The 19,216-nt window shown below is 38.0% G+C and overlaps 1 protein-coding gene across 2 annotated transcripts in view; it reads right to left on the bottom strand.

Moving 5' to 3' along the window:
* The window catches only part of TENM1 (teneurin transmembrane protein 1), a 661,862-nt gene that overhangs the window by 204,471 nt on the left and 438,175 nt on the right, over positions 1 to 19,216 (bottom strand). For both annotated transcript variants that reach the window (XM_036401914.1, XM_036401915.2), the window contains one exon: positions 2,888 to 3,148. In XM_036401914.1, coding sequence (XP_036257807.1) covers positions 2,888 to 3,148 — 261 coding nt within the window. The remainder of the gene's footprint in view (positions 1 to 2,887; positions 3,149 to 19,216) is intronic.

Raw genomic sequence — 19,216 nt, 5'->3', positions numbered from 1 at the left:
AAGCTAGAGCTAAGAATGAATAGGAGAATGTCAAGAAACAGCTAAAAAGAAGAGAATTTTACAAAGTATGTTAGCTCCAGATCAATGTAAAGCAAAAAACTGCCTTGAAAACACATCTACTGGAGTCCACACAATTAATTGTCCCAGTATTACCACAAAAAGACCTGTCCTGCATTTGTAGCAAAAATTGTGTTCATAGAGGAAGAAAAAAAAAAAAAAAAGCAAACCCAAACCCGAAACCCTACTGACCCTTTCAAAATATGGACAACAATTACAATGTTTTCTCAAATCATGCAAAAATCATGCAACAACTATGCCTTTCTCATTAATTTTACTCCAGTTCCAAATAGCTGCATTCACATACTATTTGGTCAATCTCTCAAAATCCAGAATTTCTAAAATACTTTTACAGAAATTAGGAAGTATAATTGAAACTAATATTTCATGTACTTCCAGCAGCAGATCTTATGCACTCTCCCATTTTCACACCAGAGTAGTTACTGGCAGGCAGAAAAAAATACATTTCCATGGCAGAAACTGACAAGGATAAATGCAGCACTCGTGGCTCTCTGATAAAGCCCCTGGCACACAGGACTGCATAGAAACAGGAAGATGTGCCATCTGTGACATAATTTAAGTAGAGATTTATGAACTTCTGTATTCAAAGAGTGCTTTGTTGCTGAGTGCCAGCCCAGATGAAAAACACACTGCTCTCTGGATCAGGAATCTTGGCTATGAACTTACCTGTGAAATAATAGATAATATAAACAAATATAGCTTGAACTGCAGTGTTCAAATTTATTCAGACCTAAACTTTCAAGACTGTAATTATTATAATGCCTCAAGAGCACAGGAAGCACTGATACCTGTGTAGCTGGCCCTGCCTGGAGACATCTAAAGAGTTCAAGTGAACCTGTGCTCTCAGCTTCTCACTCTTCCAACTTACTCTTGCCCTCACTTTCCTCTCCCAACTATTGAGTTAAAATTGGTACTCAGGCACCTCAAACATGAATCCCCAATTTAAAAATTGTTATAAGGCTTACAAGAAATGAAATATTAAAGCCACATCCAAAAAGATTATCTACACCAGTTTAAACTGATTAAAGTCCTTCTCAGAGACAAACCTTTAGAGGAAAGCATTCTCTGGTGGGGAAGCACAATGCTATGGGTCCCTATCTTAACAACACTTAACCCATAGCTCTTGCTACATCTGTGCAAGATGAAGGTGCACTACCTACAGTAATCTTCATTGACAGAAGATCACTTATTTAGTGGTACATGTACTACTAAGCAACATATCACCAATACCCAGCTGCACCACTGCACTCCAGACTGAAATACAGAACTCAGTTACATGATTTATTTGCTTTCAATACTTCTGCTTCCCAGCACCTTACAAGAGAAATGTGTATTTAGTCTAAATGGCACAAGTATGCACATTCCTTCCATGCAGCATTCCCTTTCAATCATTTTCACAGTTAAGGGCCAACCAATGCCAGGCAGACCGAATTCAACTCCTTCAGCCACCACCTAAAACCCAGTGTCTCTAGGAAAACACAATTCCCCCTCAAGCCCAAACAAAACCTCTCTATGCAGCAAACACTTGACAGAGGATGGATCCCACAGAAGCAGGAAGCTGGAAGACAGGCAGCCATTGCACACTGGAAAGGGGTTGGCATCTAAAAATTACCTGATTCCGCCAACACAATAAAATGTGGTAGTGCAGAATGCTTAATCCTCAATGCAATATTTAATTAGAAACAAGCTGTGCACTAAAATCTCTTTTTTAACCTCAACCAGATCATGTAATGTTTTTGAGCCTAATATTGGACATTATCATTGGTACTGGCAGACATCCAGGTGAAATTATATAATTACGAGCTTCATGTTTGATAAATTCAAACATGTAAGTATAGAAACGTCATTTGTACTGAATCAGTTGTATTAACCTTATGACTACAGAGGCACTAAAATATGATGTTGTCAACATTGAAGTGTCAATATTTAATGACATCTAGACCTGCCATAACATGCAGCTATTAAACACAGAAATCAAAATATCAGCTAAGCTTGTTGATCTTAAGCATGATAAATTTGTTTACTTACTATACTTTGTAAGGAAGCAGAGTAAATTTTAATCAATTTTAATGAAGAGATAAAAAAATACTAATTCCTCACATTACTTCATTAAATACACATTTTTCTCTTCTGTGACACACTTAATTGTAAGAAAAGCAAATGAGTAAAAAAAATCCCGAATGAGAATGAATATTTAGAAAACACAGATAGACAAAAAACCAAGCCCATGTGATGCACAAGCCCACTCTCTATATGCAGAGAAATACAGAACTGAGACATGACAAAGACCTGTTCAGTCTGTCCTACTGATGAAGACACATGTTCAGGTGGAGCATAAGATTAGAGGTAAATAGAGAATTCAGGACTGCAGGTTGTCTTTCTCAAGTCATCTGGCTGAAGAGCCTTAAAACTATGCCCAGAAGTAACTGTATGCAAAACACGATATAGATGTACATATATAGATATATTTTAGAACCTAATTCATAGGCCACCAAATTCAAATGATAAATATCTTATGACATAAAAATGAAGAATGTGGGAAAGTTATTAGCCTTTAGAGAAATTATGTTTTAACAAAATCATTGTTTCATTTTTTTTCACTTATTTTCTGTCTAAACTATAAATACAATACACACAGCAAACAACCCCTTCACCTCATATACAGTACAGGGATCTAGGAAGGAAGGGGGAAAAAAAGAAAGAAAATAAAGGAGAAAAAAAGAAAAAAGGAAAATAAGAGAAGTAGGAAAAGAAAGCTTTGAATAAATTACTACTACTATTGAGTACATTAGATGCATTTCTTTATTACCATTCTCCCCATCAGACTTCCTCTCATGGTCAGTGTCAGTGAGGGACAGTGCTGAGTTTGCCCGGCTGGACAAGCAGGAGCTGTGCTCTGATTTGATGCCCCTCATCCACATCCTCAGGGCGTGGTCCGGGGATGCTCCTCCTTCTGTCTCAGTGTCCACATCCGAGCCCACCTCCAGAGGGTAACTGTGCTCAGCTACACCATGGAGGTCAGTCTGATAGCCAGAGCACAGGATATGGGGAGTCTCACAGAATTCCATGTCTGGAAAAAACAAAAGTTCAGAAAAAAATGTAGCAGTGAAAAGCAATATAACTTTGATTTTCTTTTGGAGAATCTGTTTTGAGAATTAACACTGTTCACACTATTAGAAGACTTTTTTTTGGTCAGTGACTCACTCTGCTATCTAATCTACTCTAAAGGTAATACAACTAGAAGAATATATAGTAAAATATATAGTGCTGCACTGTAATTGAGCCTTTTTGTCTGATAGAAATATGCATTATAGCTCAAACATGTGCACACCCACACACTGATAGCTGCACATCAATTTACAACTGAAGTGAGCATCTGCAAACACAGACACTTTCTCACATTTTGCCAGGAAGGCAACAGCTCTAAATTAATCTCAGTATGTTTTTATCTTAGGGAAAGTGTAGCAAATTCCCCAATAGAGAAGTTAAAAAAATAACATTTAAAGTATTTGGTTTATGGTGGAAGACAAAGAAAGGGTACTTACCATTGGCTTGCTCTTTGAGAGTGCTGTCCTTGCATATTCACACCAGTGGGTTTGGGTTCTCCAGTGCTGGTGGCCTACAGGAACTTCCTAGAAGAGCAGTGACTACTAGGACTGTACAAGGGCCATCTCATGACACCAAGCCATCTGAGATTTGAGAGCTGTACAGTGCTACAAGTTATTCTTACTGAACACAGCAGCTGCTGGGCAGCAGAAATCCAAGGACAAACAGAAGGTGGACACGACCCATAATGTGAATATGCAGAGGAAACATTCTCGAAGAACTACAGGTAAGTAACACACATCAGCAAATTGCAACTCCCCTTTGAGGTGGCCTCTGCATATTCTCACTTGTGAGAATCCAATTACAAATGCAACTCACAGGGACTATGACAGGGAGTTCTAATTAAATAAGGATTACAGAACTGCACTTCCTAATTGAACATCAGACCAGGGATGCCATCTTAAGAGACTAAATACAATATCAAATATGCATACAGTATTTCAGTTTCTAGAAAAGAAACATTAGAGACAAGAGTCATTGTTTAAGATTAAGGACAAATACTCTTTCCTACTGCCATCCTAACCAAAGCTTTAATTTGCCAAACTAATCCACTTACCAGCTAGTGAGAGGAATGATTCTGATTTTAATCACTCTCTCTGAAATAACAAAAAGCCCTAGTATTTTCTTGAAGGTATCAACCAAAACCTACAAACCAAATGCTAAGATATAAATTTAACCACCTGAGGAAACTGTAATTCATCTGTCTCTATACATCTTTCTTCCGCCATACAAAAATTCCTGAAGGTCTTGGCTTTGAGCTCAGGGAATGGCAACCTCAATTGTGGAGGGCAAGGGAAGAAGGCAGGCAGCAAACAGAAAAGCATGACCACAGCCTCACTGTCCTACAGGAGTCATGGAAGGTCACCCTCTCTTGCCTGGCGTTGCTGCATCCAGCAGCACCAGCCACCACTGCTCCTGCTCCCCTCGGAGCAGCCAGACAGGTGTGGGGATGATCCCAAGTGCTCCAGCACCACTCTGGTCTTTTCTTCTTGTTCACAGGAGGAGGAGGATGTGGTCTCAGCCCTATCCTTGAGAAGCTGAGATGTGCCTTCACAAGCCATGTCCTCCAAGTCTCTCAAATGCACTGAGGCTGACTCCAAAGTTTGATGGAGATGGCTAAAACAGCCAAAATACTTGGAAGCAGTTGTGTAGGGAATATTTGGCATTTGAACTTTGTCTACCTTACAGCAAGTATGATTTCAAGAAACATCATCTGATCCTTCTTCCCCTTTAAAATAGATCTTTGCTTATTTTCACCATCTGAGGAACTTCCCCATAATTAAAAATCTTCCTATAACTTCAAGAATCACCTCAGCTGACGCCAGGTCCTCAGGGCACAAGGATGCAGGATTTTTTTTACATGGCTGTCCCTCCAGGCAGATGTCTGCCATTAGCAGCCTGGAGCCCATCTTCTCCCTGTTTGCATTTGCATATGCCACAGGGAAAACTCATCCCAGTAAATCCCACAAAATGCTAATTAGATTACACATTTTTAAGAAGGACAGAATTTACCCTTCAGTCTATATGTTAATTCCTTTTTTTTTTCTTTTTATACTCTAACTCATGTTCAACTCAAGTTTAACACAATCTATTGCCTTAATAGTCTATTTCTTAAGTATACAGCCTTTGCAGGATTTTAACTCCCACAGGAAGAATTTTCTGAAAAGCTTTTACAACGGCAGAAGTGGCTGCTTTTAGTCTGCATATCTAACCTTTTTACCTAAAATACTACATATTCCCACAAGGAGATAAAGTTCAAGTAGATTTATGATAGATTTGGTATTACCACAAAGACATAGTCACAAGAGAAATGAGAGAACATTAATACAAAATTCAAGGTTTTGCATGAACAGAGGACAGAGGAAAAAAAAGGGGCATTTATGAAGATGATGAAAGGATTTTCAACTCTGGACCCTCACAGAGCCTGCTGTAACACAACCATTAAAAAACAAGTATTTTATCTCACATTGATACTAATTAGTTTTTTCAAAAAGGTAAAGCATGAAGAAATATGAAATATCTAATGAGCAATAAAAGGAAAGAAGACTTGTTAAAAAAACCAGCATTGCAATTAAGAGACCCCTTTCTTTCTACCACTAAATACAATTTTCTATTAAAAAAAAATCTTCAGAGATAAGCAGTTAAAGAGAAGTTGGAGAGTGGTGCCTCTGCTATTTAAGGCTGATATGAGAATTGGGCAGCTGACCAGGCAGTTCTAACACAGCTGCAGCTTTGCTCACAAAGTTACTGAAAATGCCAGGCAAGTCACAAAGGGTTTATTTACTGTGGCATCAATTTAGCCACCAGCACAGCTCAAAACCAAAGTTAGGATTTTCATGCAGATACAAAACACTTATCCCAGTGCATCTTCCATTGTATGCTCAGGAGTAACTGTGTGCCAGCTACTCTTTCTGCAACTCTTTTAGTTTTTCTGGCACAGGTTAAAAAAAATAATAAAATTACCCCAGTGAAAGACCACTGAGGCCCTTCTCTCCAACCTAGTAATTCTGCAAACTTGGACTTGCAGGACTTGTGCAACCTCCTCACTGTGTCCATTTACCAAGAATTCTGCTAATGTCTACCAACTAACCATGAGTATAAGTAAATATTTATTTCAATAAATAAATATTTAAAATACAGAAAAAATGATCCAAACAAAGAAGGCAGAAGAAACATAAAACTAGAGTATAAATAGTGATGGGCATGAAAAACTTTCCTTTCCAGTCCTCCTATCCCCTTATGGAAAAATATTATTTTGTATTAATAACAGAGTGATAAGAATTAATTTAAATTACTTAATTGACCTATGTGTTCAACTAGAGAAAGAGCTTACAGAAAAATATAATTTATTTATAAACTGGAATAGTTTGACATCTTGCAATTAGGTGCCTTTTATGAACCCCATCATATAATTAAGCAATTGCAATTTATTGATTGTGAAAGTCTTTAAACATCACTGATTCACAAATTAATTTTATTCTTGATTCTTGGTATGAGGTGGTTCTTACTCTGAGAATGCTCCCTGCTCAAACACACACAAAATCAATTCTCTGGATGAAATAAATACAAATTATTCTTTCTGCAAATATAAAATTATAGAAGACACTAAGTAGCTCAAAGGCAAGGAGAAAATATCAGTCTTGGAATTTGAAATCCATGATACTGATTTTGGCCTAGTGTCCTCTTTGAGACTGGGCTTTGGAAAACCCTGGAAATATCAGAGTCTGGGGAGGAGAATGACGAAGGAACTCCAGAAAGGCAAATAATATACATTAACCTGAACAGAGTCATGTTTATACTTGTGTCTGAGGGAATATATTGGGAATGCAAGGGAAAAATATCCCAAAGATGCACTTTTGTTTCTGGGTTGGGATTTTAGTGTTACACCACAGCTTGGTGGGTATTTTTTCCCACTGAACTTAGTCCAGTGCTTTAATCTGCAGGTGCATTATGTGTGCTGCAAAACAAGCAGAAAGGCAGACCAGCTACTCATGGTGTAAGAGACTCAGAGACACTGGGAAGGAGGGAGGGAAGGAGTGAGAAAAAATGCAAATCACATGGGGAAAGTGAAGTTTGCCTTCATTTTTGGAAGCAATACATATGCATTCTCCTAAATGAGAAATTTTGAGGGCTATTGAACATTCTGCTAAATTTCATGTGTTCAACGGCCCTTAAAATTTCTCATTTTTCACCTGAGGACTGTGGTTTCCTGGCTGGTTGCTGGACTTGAGAATTAAATGTGCAGAGATCTTAAGGTGCTTCATAAAAGCATTCATGAAACACAACCCGCTACATATATTTTTAAACGCTTTTGTGTACATGCTTCTCATTTAGTCCAAGATATTACTTCTTTCCATGTTGAGGGCATACCACATCTTTCCTAGGACAATATAATTCAATGAAATTAAGCTCCAGTAACCATCTGTACAAAAACCACTGAGGAAGAAACCAAAAATAAATTAATTTTCAAAAATGCATTCCACTGACTATTAATTTGTTTTATAAATTTCATGTTTATCAGCAATTGCATTATTGCCCAAGCCTGGAACTGTTTCTGAGCTGCATATATTATAATAATTAAAAATGGAAATCCATATGACACATAAATAACACCATATAAAATATACCATTTGGATTTTTTTACTTCGATAGCAAATGTATTGTATTATACATTTTATTTTGCTGTATTTCAAGTTTTCCTTGCATTCCCTTATTTATGTGGCTTACTTTCTTACATTAACCTCAAGTTACCAGCAGACATGATAGAAAGTTCAAAAATATCAGCTGTAACAACTGAAGGAGGAATAAAAGAGGAATCAGAGTCTGTTACAACACTAAGGAGGGAAATTTGCAGGTTAGGCAGCTAAGGGATTAGGAAAGGAGGCTGCACTTTCAGAAAGCTCTTTGGCTTGTGAAATTTATAAGGAAGAAAAAGTCTTTATCCTTCAGGTCCTTCCCTAGAGGTACCAGAGGATGAGGTTCCAATCCATGCCTCATAGCAAATATCTTTCTAGTCTCTTCTTCAGACTAATTCTTCAAGCTTAAATAAGAGCACAGAAATAGACTGAACCCCTTAAAATATTCTCATGCAGTTCTCAGATATTAATTTTTATTTTTACTACTACTGAAATCAACATAAATAAGGAATTTTTACACAGAAATAATCCTGATCCTATGGGGACACAGATGAACCTTCTCTGTCCCCAGAAGCAGAGAATTCTTTTGGAGATCACTTGAAATTCTTAATGTTAGAGATTTTGTTTTTCAAGAGTTTCTCAACTAACAAGATGCCAGAGGAGACATCTTTGGAGCTACAGTGTGGATGCAGCAGCTCTCTTTTTAATTTTGGAAGAAACACTTTCAGTACCATATTGGTTAGAAATTTAGGCCTTGAAGTTCAAATAGATCTGAATTATTGCTGGCTACAGCCTTTCCTAGTCTAAAGTGCAGCTCTATGAGGTAAAATACTTCCATTCACAGGATTCTGTTAAACAGAAATTTCTACTGCAGGTACTCATAAATATCTCTCCTTTAATGAATTTTAGAGTTATAAAACCATAGCAAATGCCAGGAATTAGCATTTAACCTAAATTTCATATAAAGGAAACCAACTTATTTTAAAATAACGACCACACTAACTCTACCCTACTTAAGACAAGAGGATTAAAAAAAAAATAGTTACCACTGATGAGAAAGAACCTCAATATCATTTGTGCAGATAAATTGAATTCTTCTAGTATTACAGTTGAAATAGAGTTTGGAAAAGCTTGTCTTACAACAGATTCATGTATAATTTAATTCTCCATATGCAATAATCTATTAAGAAGTTAAGAATTTTCAAGCAAAAAATATTTTCTGCTTCCAAAAACCCTGTCACAAGAGAAAAGCATTCCAATTTTCTTTCAAGTATTGTAAAGGTTCCTTGGCTCAATAATAATTTTTCTATTACAAGTTTTGGCATTTGCATTTGTGTTTGAGGGAAGCAATAGATAATGAATCCTTTCTTCTTGTGATTAAATTTTCAAAATTAAACCTAGCCATAACTAAAACTTTCATAAAGGGCAATAGAACTATGAATCAAACTATCTCAAGCAGATTAACTAACTTTCCCTTTGAAAGAGTTTCATATGAACAAATAGTTTTCCTCCAGATGAAGCAGGGGGTGTGAAGCAGTGGGTACTGCTCTGCTACCTCACATCCTGTGCATTCACAGCTCTAAACAGGCAAAGCTGTGTTGGGATTCTGTCTTGCTTTCAACTCTGTATGGCACTTCAGACAAGAAAGGCTGACAAAATTATTAGAGTGCAAACAGAGTACCAACATTCTTCAAAGTGAAATTACCCTCAGATTGTGGCTCTAGCCCTACAGACTTGAATTCAACTCTGCCATGCTTTTCTGGTAATAAATTCTGAAAGCAGTTAAATTTAAATCAAAATCCCTTTCATTCAAACAGATGTCCATGGTCCATGACATCTAAGCATGACAGCTATTCACTTCCAAAAAAAAAAAAAAAAGAGACAAAGATATGAAAATAATTTCTACCAACACTTTTAATTCTGGTTTATAAAATACATTTAAAATACACTGTTTGTTTCTCAATTAATGAAATTTATTTGTTTTTAAAATTGCAGTCGAACCAGTACCTTTAGATAATGAGCACCATAATCTTTTCAAGATAAAAGATGTGCAAAGCAGATATCCTTATAAATTTCACTGACTTAGTTTTAGAAGGCTACACATGCAAAAATCCAGAAGTCTAAATTCAGATTTAATTTTCAAGGCTGTAAATCCAGAAGTTAATTCTATGCATCCAGTGGGCTAGGGTAGCACTTAGGCTTTAGGTCATTGTGACTGTCTCAGAGTAACCACCTGGCAACTGCAGAACTTCGTGATGGTGGAAAGACTTTTAGAGAGCTGCTATCAACACCCATTTACCAGAAATCTTTTCCTTTACTGCTGGGACATTCAGCAGACCTGAGGCAGTCAGATGACAGATAATGCTCAAAAAGAATCATCAGAGTAACTCAGCTCCTCACCTTAACTTCCACCAGAAACTACAAAGCTCTAATATCATTTTAAAGTAGCTTAAGAGAGTATCAAGGGTACTACTAGCCATCTTCCTTTGAAGTGACATGAATGGAAGGCAGGCAGCAAAGGGAGCCAGGCTGGAGCAGAGGAAGGTGGTTTTGATGCCCTGAGCCAGTTTCAGTGAGTGATCAGTGAATGAGTAATTTCAGCACAAGTGAGCAAAAGGCTTCAGCCACACTGCACTGACCAAGCCCCATTTCTTCACATTCCAACTAACTGTTAAAAATGCTGGAAATTAGGAAAAAGTATTGGCAAGGGAGAAGGTATCTCTAAGCACAAAGAGACAAAATCCCTTAAAGGAAGGGGTGCCAGCCCCCAGCAGCACCTTGTGTAGTGAGAACAGGAGCCAGAGAACAGCCCCTGTGCACAAGGAGCAGGAACTGCTGCTGTGCTGCCATCCCAGAAACAAGGAAGGAGGCAAGAAGGAAACAAGGAAAACAGGAGCAACACCCTGCCCTGGGCACAAGGAGATGTGCCCAACAGAAAGCTCTTGCCCTCAGTGTCCAATTCAAGCTTGACAAATCCCATTCTGCAGGTTCCCAGAGCTGCCAGGTGTGCTGGCACAGACACAAACATTCTGCCAGCCAACCTTGTCAGGTCTTGGGGATCAACCCCACAAATGCTGCCCATCCTAAAGGTGCATCCGATACCCCCACAAGCATCCAGCTAAAAAGACTGTCTAATGGAGCCCAAATGTGGAATCTACATCCATTGAATTCTTGGTGGGATGTCTAACGCCTGCACAACACTACACCTAATTTTATATTTTTTTTCTCTTTAAATAACTGAAATTGGAACCAGTTTTGGAAGTCAACAGCACATCCCCAGCTCAAAGAAGGGCCAAATTAGATCAGTGTGCCCAGGGCTCTTTATCAGGAGAATCAGAATCCTACAGAGCAATGACTGCTGGCCAGACTACCAGACTATGAAGCATTTTAAAGCTATCTCTTAGGTGAGGCTTTCAAGAGACACTGGGTTATGCCTCAAAAATAAAACTGGAAATCTAGTTTTGTTCTGGGACTTTGAATATCCAATCCATGAATCTATTTTTCACTGTTAAAATATTTCATTTCCCCCACAAATTTACTAACAGCTTTTTAGTATGTAATCACCTTTTCTACTGGAAAAAAACTCAAGTCAGACTGCAATATGCCCCCTAATAAAACCTGGGGCAATTAAACAGCTTGATTCTGACCAATGTTCTATTAGGGGTGCAGGTATGTGCATTTTTTTTTCCTCTTTTTTTCCAGATTATGCAAAAATTTACATATGAGGGGCATGAACTTAATAAATTAACATATACTATGAAAGCAGTATATTCTTTAATTTGAATTGAACTGCTAAGTAACATTCAGACAAAGAAATTCACCCTTCAGATTAATGTTGGAAGAAGAAAGAGAAAGCAGAAGCATGTGCACAAGCTGCCCAAGACTTGCACTCACATCCAATTAGATCCCGCTGTCAATCTGGCATCAGTGGGAGCACATGGAAGACAACTTGGCACGTCCGTTCCGTTTGATCAGCCGACTGGGGACACGGCGTGCCAGTCAAACAGCCCCTCTTCCCCCAAATCTCTTGAGGGGTTTGTCATCAAATGTTCCATCTGATCAAGAGATGTGGGATTTAACTGCCTTCACATAATTCTGACCACTTTTGCTCCCTCCTTTCCTCAAGTGTTCCGTTTACCAAAGAAATTTCAATAACAGTTCAGACTTAAAGGTCAGCTCTGCTGCAGTTTAATATTTGAACAATTGAAGGAAAATCATTGGGTTTGCATGTTGTATTTTTACACATACAATCACAACAACTTTTTTCAACTGTTTAACTAATTTTCTTACAAGACCGCTGTTAGATTTTCTGGTATTTCCAGACATTTGTTCTTCTACACTGTATTTCTAAAGGCAATTATATAAGTTATAAAGACTACTACATTCTGTATCTGCAACTGCAAAACATAAAAATATTGGGGTTTATATAACCAAAAAGCATCAAAGAAACTCAGCTGAAGGTGGTGGCACCATTCCAGCTGTGTATCCCCAGAAAATCATTTTGGGGTAATCTTGCATCACTATTACACAGCATCATTATTAATTAAGTTAAAGAAGTACTTCTTAAAACATATACTATCCAAAAATGCACATCATGATTACCAAGGAAAGATGAAAATCTGAGACACTTTTGTCAGCATGACAGTTCCCAAGCATATAATGCGGTATCTACAAGATTTTCCATCTTGAGATTTGATGTAGAGCTCCCAAAGAGGGAAGTGCCACCATCACTGCAGTGCTGCACCAAAGATAATTAAGTATGAGGAAATTCCAAAGATGACCAAATCAAAAGACCTCTGTATATTGCCATAAAGTTTGAACAAGTGTGAGACGCCATGATCTGGCATCAAAACTTACCCAAACTTTGGGAACACAGTCACAACATGGTGAAATGGCTCCAGCATCGTTAGGAGCAGCTGGCTACAACTTTTACAGCTCTAGGCCTCTTTAGTTTCCCTGCCCTTTCTTAATGAGAGCTGTAATTGTTTAAAATACAAAATCACTCCTAAATGGCCCTCAGTAGCTATTCTAAAACCTCCAGCCTGAGATTTAACCACACAGTGTTTTAATCTTTCACAAAAACACAGTCATACAATTGACACCTGGGAAATGACAAGGCACTGACTGACACTGAAATGTGATTTCTGCTGTTGACAATTCGCGGGCAGGCACCTTCTCTTTCTAATTCAAATCACAGGTGGTGTTGACTATCCACAACTAAAACGAAATGCCCTCGTCATCAAATAAGTAGATACATATATATTGATAATGCATAGAAAGATGGTTGGGAGGCTGACCACCTAACATGAGAGAGCTCAAAGTTGTTACCAACTTTGACAGATAAATCCTGGAAAAGAAAATCAGAAAATGAAATCATTTGTATCTTAACAGATTGAAAGCCACAGGGAAAATTACCTACTGTATTGCACTGCCCATAAAAAATTGCTTCTAAAGTTTTCCAGCATCTGCCTTTCAGACATTTTATTTGTGGAACAGAAGCTGCACACTGGTGACTCTCTTCATAGCCAACATACCTTGGGTTCCACAGCTGTGAGCCCGTGAGCTCTCCTTAATTCTTGGCTCTGCAAAGGTGCTCGATCAACAATGCTCAGGAAGAGTCAAAGTTAAGAGCCTGCACTGCAGCTGAGACTAACCCAAAGAAAATAAATCAAACCCAAATGGCACTAACACATTAACCTACAGTGCCTCTGTAAACTCTGCCGTGCCCTGAAGGAAAGCTTGCCATAGGCTGATAAGCAGAGCTCACACTCTGTATTGCCAGAAATACTTTGTGCCTCGTTATTAAAATATTCACACAGTTGGAGGTGAACTAATTGAGGCAGTGGAGACAGTAACACAGAAGGCACTTAAAATGTAATTAAGCCATGATCAGAAAAGGGACACATAAGGGAGAAAGCACTGAAAACAGACTCCAGAGAAAACACCAGATTCAAACAAAATTGAGAGCAATTGTGTATTAAACCATGTTTAACGACATTTATATGTACTGCTAAAAGAATCTGTGCAGAATTCAAACACTAAGGGCAAAGATAATCAGGAAAAACCACAATATATAAATTTGGTTTAGGGTTAATATATGCCAAGGAGACAGGTGTTTTGAGAGGAAGATGGCCCCACCCTCACCTGAGCAATTCTCAATCATGCTGGAGATCTTAGAAAAGAAATGCTATAGGAGCATTCAGTGTCTCAATTCTTTTGGTTTTATTCTGAAAAACACAGTTAACTCTACTGCTGGCTGTTCTGGAAGGACTGCAGCAGCAACTGTTCCCTCTACTGAAAAATCCAGCTCACACATGCACTCACCATATTAAGGAAGGGGAAAAAAGCCCCAAAATTAAAAGACTTAAAACATGCAGCTATCAACTTCACATTTTCAACACATATAGCATACTCTTTGTAATAAACACTGTATTTTAGAGATACTTAGTGACAGTCTGCGGAACAGTCAACTTTTCCTTCAGTTTAACTATTTTATAGGGAAAAAACATCAGAAAAAAACCCATGCTAATATCCAGTTATGCAAGGATTTTTTTTTCAGATCAATAAAAAAGGAATCTTTGCAAAAAGGTTTCTTCTAACAGACAGCTCTATGTGTTAACTGCACCTAAAAACCCTTTTCCATTGTTTTTTCCTATTAAATTTGTTTCATGCAAATATGCTGAGTGAAGAGCCCTCACAAAAACCAGCTCCCCATAGAATGTACAAGTCACATGTGGATTTTGCCTTTTTTCACATTTTCTCCATTTAGTATTGTCTCATTTCCCTACCAGCTGCTTCACCATTTCCTGAGCTGCACCATCTCGTGCTGTGTCCAATATTAGACACAGCAGTGACAGAGCAAATGGGAAATAAACAGCACAGCTGATCAGGACAACTGGCAAAGGATGCAAGCAGCACATCCAGAAGTGGTTATAAGTGAAAAAGCCCCAAAACATTTGGTTGTAGGAGCTTAAACTATTGATCTTTAAAAACACAGCAAGATCCTCACTGACTTGGCTCTAATCAGACAGAGAGAGCTCTGAGAAACCAGCCTGAGCCCTACTCCAAAGAGTACATGAACTGGGTACTGAATTGGGAGCAGACATTTTCCAGTGCTGGCACTCCCAGTGGAGGGAGAAGGAGAGAAGGATGGGCTTGAACTCAAGGGGTCTGAACATGAGGGTAACTCAAACCTAAGCAGGATGAACAGTGACCGGCCACGCAGCTAAAGAAAAAGTGAATATAGGACAAAGAACTATTTTTGCCAAGCTAATAAAAAGTATTTATTTGAACTATCTTGTCAACAACATACACATTCAGAACAGTATTTACACCCCTCAGTTGTCCCCTTCCCACATCCCTCTGCTTTTCTTCAATTCAAAATGAGGAATCAGTGGACAGATGCTGGGACAGACACCTGAACACTGAGTGAGAAGCAGCTGTCAGATGCTCTCCTACCGAATAACTGAAGAGACACTGGCCAGAAAATGTTACAAGCCAGCATTTTCCTGTTTAATACAGTTGTCTTCTTGCTTAGACTAGCTTGCTGAAATGATAATGGACAAATTTGTTGAACGTGTTTGGAGGCTAATTTAAAAAAATAACGATGCAAACATTGTAAAATTGTGCTGAATGTTGTCAAAGACATCAAGTTTGTAAACGCCTCATTTGCGAACAATCTGTTGCTGAACTCTAACCAGTTCAGACACTACTGATCTCCCACTACTATAACTGTAGCTATTTAGCAGTTTTATTCATTTTAATAATAATGATAGCAATAATACTTAGAGCACAGAAAGAAAACAGTATTTTGGTGTATTTTTTATCCTTTTGTAGAACTTATTAGCCATTAAAATATATTTTACACATATAAGTCTTCCAAAAAGATCATAAAATTAAGCTGAAATACTGGTACTTCTTAGCAACATTATTCCACTCAATTGACAGTTGAGATAAAGCCATTACTACATCCAATTCAAGGACTGAGATTTCTTTTAGTAACAACAATCTTGGAGAAAAACTAAAAAACCCTGAAATATAATGTCTGAACACTCAATTGGTCACAGTGGGTATCTGAACTGGAGCAGCAAGGCACAGCAAACAAGCACCTTGTTTGTGGCCACTGTGCTCTTAGCTCGTGTGAGGGACATGGGGGAGCACATCCAAAGGTAAGTGGTAGGTGCCTTTATTTTCTTAAAGCACTGCATAAAGGAAGAGTTTTCTAACCCTTATGATGGTCATTTGACCCAAATCCGATAGCACAGATGATGGAGCATTATTAAAGCATGAGGAATCATAAGCTCTGTGCTGCCAAAACAGCGACAGCGATGATGGGTTGCGTGAGAAGTTTGGGCTGTGTGAGTGGAGCTGCTCGGGGATGACAATAATTACCTGTGAAATGAATATTCATCACTTGGGTGAATTCAAGGCTGAATAATATTTCACTGGAGAGTTGGGATAATGTTAGGCAGAAGCTGGCCAAAGCTGACACAGCTCACTTTGTACTGAGGTCTAGTGCAGCTGGATGACACACAGATGGGTGCCAGGAATTCATGAACTGGAGACACAGCCTGCAGCAGGCAGAGCCACCCCCTGTCATAGTTTGTAAATACAAGCTGAAAATTAGCTAAATAGCTTTTTTATTCCTGAATGTATGCCCAATTCTATGCCAAGAAATACATTACTACTGTTATTTCTGCAAGCAGTAAATAGCATTGAGCTACCCAATGGAAAAGGAAGCTACCCTTCCTTTTCTCCACAACTCCAAAATCTCTGTCAGAGTACACCTTCCTTTTTTAGAGTAATAAAATTTTTCAGAGGCAACCAATTCTTAAGGTACAGTCAGTCTCTGGCAACTTCTTTGTGAGCAGCACAAGCCTCCAGCCAGCTGAACACCTGGCAACTGCCCCAAAAGCACAACAGTCACTACAGAGGGACTGAAGTAGAACACTTAATTTTTCATGTTTTCCTTCTTTATTTAATAGATGTTATCAGACTGGGGGAAAACAAACCAATCAACCAGACAACCCAAACACCCAAAAAACCCCAAAGAAAATGTGTGCCAAAAGTCTTCAAATGCTACCAATGAAGAAGAAGTGTGGGGAGGATCCAAGAGATACTTGAAAAACAATGAAATCTTCAATAGCCTGATCCAGCAGCTAAGGCATAAAGATGCACAAATGATTCTGTAAGTAAGGCTTTTCCTTTTAATTGTCTGAAAGCAGATTAGTTTCCGAAGCATAAATAAAAGTAAACTATTAGCATCCATCCCTGAACACCAACACTCTACAGATCAATTGCCAGTAACTCAACAATTAACTGCAAACTTTTAAGTAATTGCTGCTACAGTATCAGCTTAAACTCACACCTATAGGCATAATTCTCACTGTTACCAGGAAGAATCATAGCCCCAGAATCAACAGCTCAATTACTCCCTTGAGAATCTATATGCAAACCAAACTAACCAAATAAATACTACAAATATTTCCTTTCCAAAGCCACTAATGACACACTTCTGACAAAACACTACTCAAGGTTATGTATTGACATATGCACAATACATAATTTGTAATGTACTCCTTTGTTGTTAAAGAAGAAATATTATTTTGTGATTTACAGCAGTATGACTAGTAAAGGCAAAGGACTATTTTCATATAGAATTAGTATTAAAAACAGGCACATGGTTTTTCAGACTTTTATGGATAAACAGACATACAAAAACAATTCTCCCCTGTATCTTGAAAGCAAAACTCTACAGAAAAGAAAGTCTTAATCCAAAGACCACAGCAAAATACAAAACCATGTGTCAGATAGCTTCTCCTAGGACTAAACCCACAAAACTATAAAAATTAATGGATTAATTTATTAATGAATTAAATAATTAGGAAATTAATTTTTAAAATCAATAAAAACCTCAAAGTATCTGCAAAAATTCTTCAAGCTAAGTTTAAATGTTGGGGAAGCAATGCAAACTGTCATCAGCCTATCAGAACACCACCCTGGCATAAGGCATTTGTGAGTAAGGACATTGAAGTTACTGTGCTCAGCTTTGGCTTTACCTGCAGAAACAGCACAAATCCGAAAGCTCTGCCTGTGCTAACTGGGCAGGTGCAGGGCACACTGTGTCCTTCATCACAGACACAAGTACAGGGTGTTCTGACATTAAACTAGGCTGTGCTCAATGACATCATGCAAACAGATACTCCTGTCAATTTATTACTTTATTTTACTTTTTTCACTAGAAATTACTAAGTATTACTGAATATAGAACTGGCTCAGAAAATATGGATACACAGGGGGAGGAATTAAATATATTTAAAGCAACCAAAATATTCTTTATGTGGTTGCAGGCACAATGGGAGGAGGAATGCTGTTTATGCAGGTGGAAACTATGTTTTCATTGCTATTCTTACACTATGGTAACTGACATGATGATCATCCAAGGTATGCTGGCATAAATGAAGATTTATCCAGTAAGAGCAGGCAGCTATTTCAGCTATTTCCCTTTTTCCCTTTCTCAATTGAAATGCAAAGATTTTTTCATACCATGCCCTTGTCTTCATGAATTCTGTATTTCCTTTCAGAGAGTGTAAAAGACAAATGAATTTCATAATCTGTTCCCAAATACAAAATGAGAAAAGGAACATCAGCAAGAGGAAATTACTAATACATTTTGCAAGCAACAAAGGTGAATACCTCTGGGGGCAACTATTAGTCAACATTTCTAATACTTATCTATTTAAACTATCAGTAATTGACTCCAATTACAAAGAACAACCCCAAATTTGTTCAAAGTTCACAAGCATGTGCACACACACTTCTGCTTTCTGCCTTTTCTTTAATGTTCCGCATCTCCATGTATACAAAAAAATCTCCCAACACATTTTCTGGCATTTTTTCTGGACTAAACAGCATAAGGTACAAGATTGCTCCTTAAAGTAATTCAAGTAGTAATGTAGTAATGCAGGCCATCAATTCCAGGACATTAATACTGAATAAAGCATAGGTTTTTAACAAAACTTATTTACATCTGATTTGTCACAGTGCTAATATTATAATTTGAATTTGCTGGCTTCCTAATAATCTCTTGGTGACTTTCACAGCAACTGTTTATATTTTGGTACATGACTTTCCTATGTTTTTCCTGGGGTTACAGCTGGAAGTGACTGTATCAATGTTACTCAGTAGTCACATGTTTTGTTATGTAACTGGTGCTTGGGGGGTAGGGGGCAGTGAAAGAATTGTTCTGCTGGTGTTAAACATTTCATTATTCCTTCCATGTTGTTTCAGCCATCTGAGCTAAAGATACTTCATCCACTTGCAAACCCTTCCTACAGAGTGACAGTCAGCAGGATTTCAAACAATGTCCAATAAAACTGAAACTTCGAAAAGGGATC

This window comes from Molothrus ater, chromosome 14, assembly GCF_012460135.2.
Source record: "Molothrus ater isolate BHLD 08-10-18 breed brown headed cowbird chromosome 14, BPBGC_Mater_1.1, whole genome shotgun sequence".
NCBI lineage: Eukaryota > Metazoa > Chordata > Aves > Passeriformes > Icteridae > Molothrus > Molothrus ater.
This window is presented reverse-complemented; position numbering and strand designations above follow the sequence as displayed.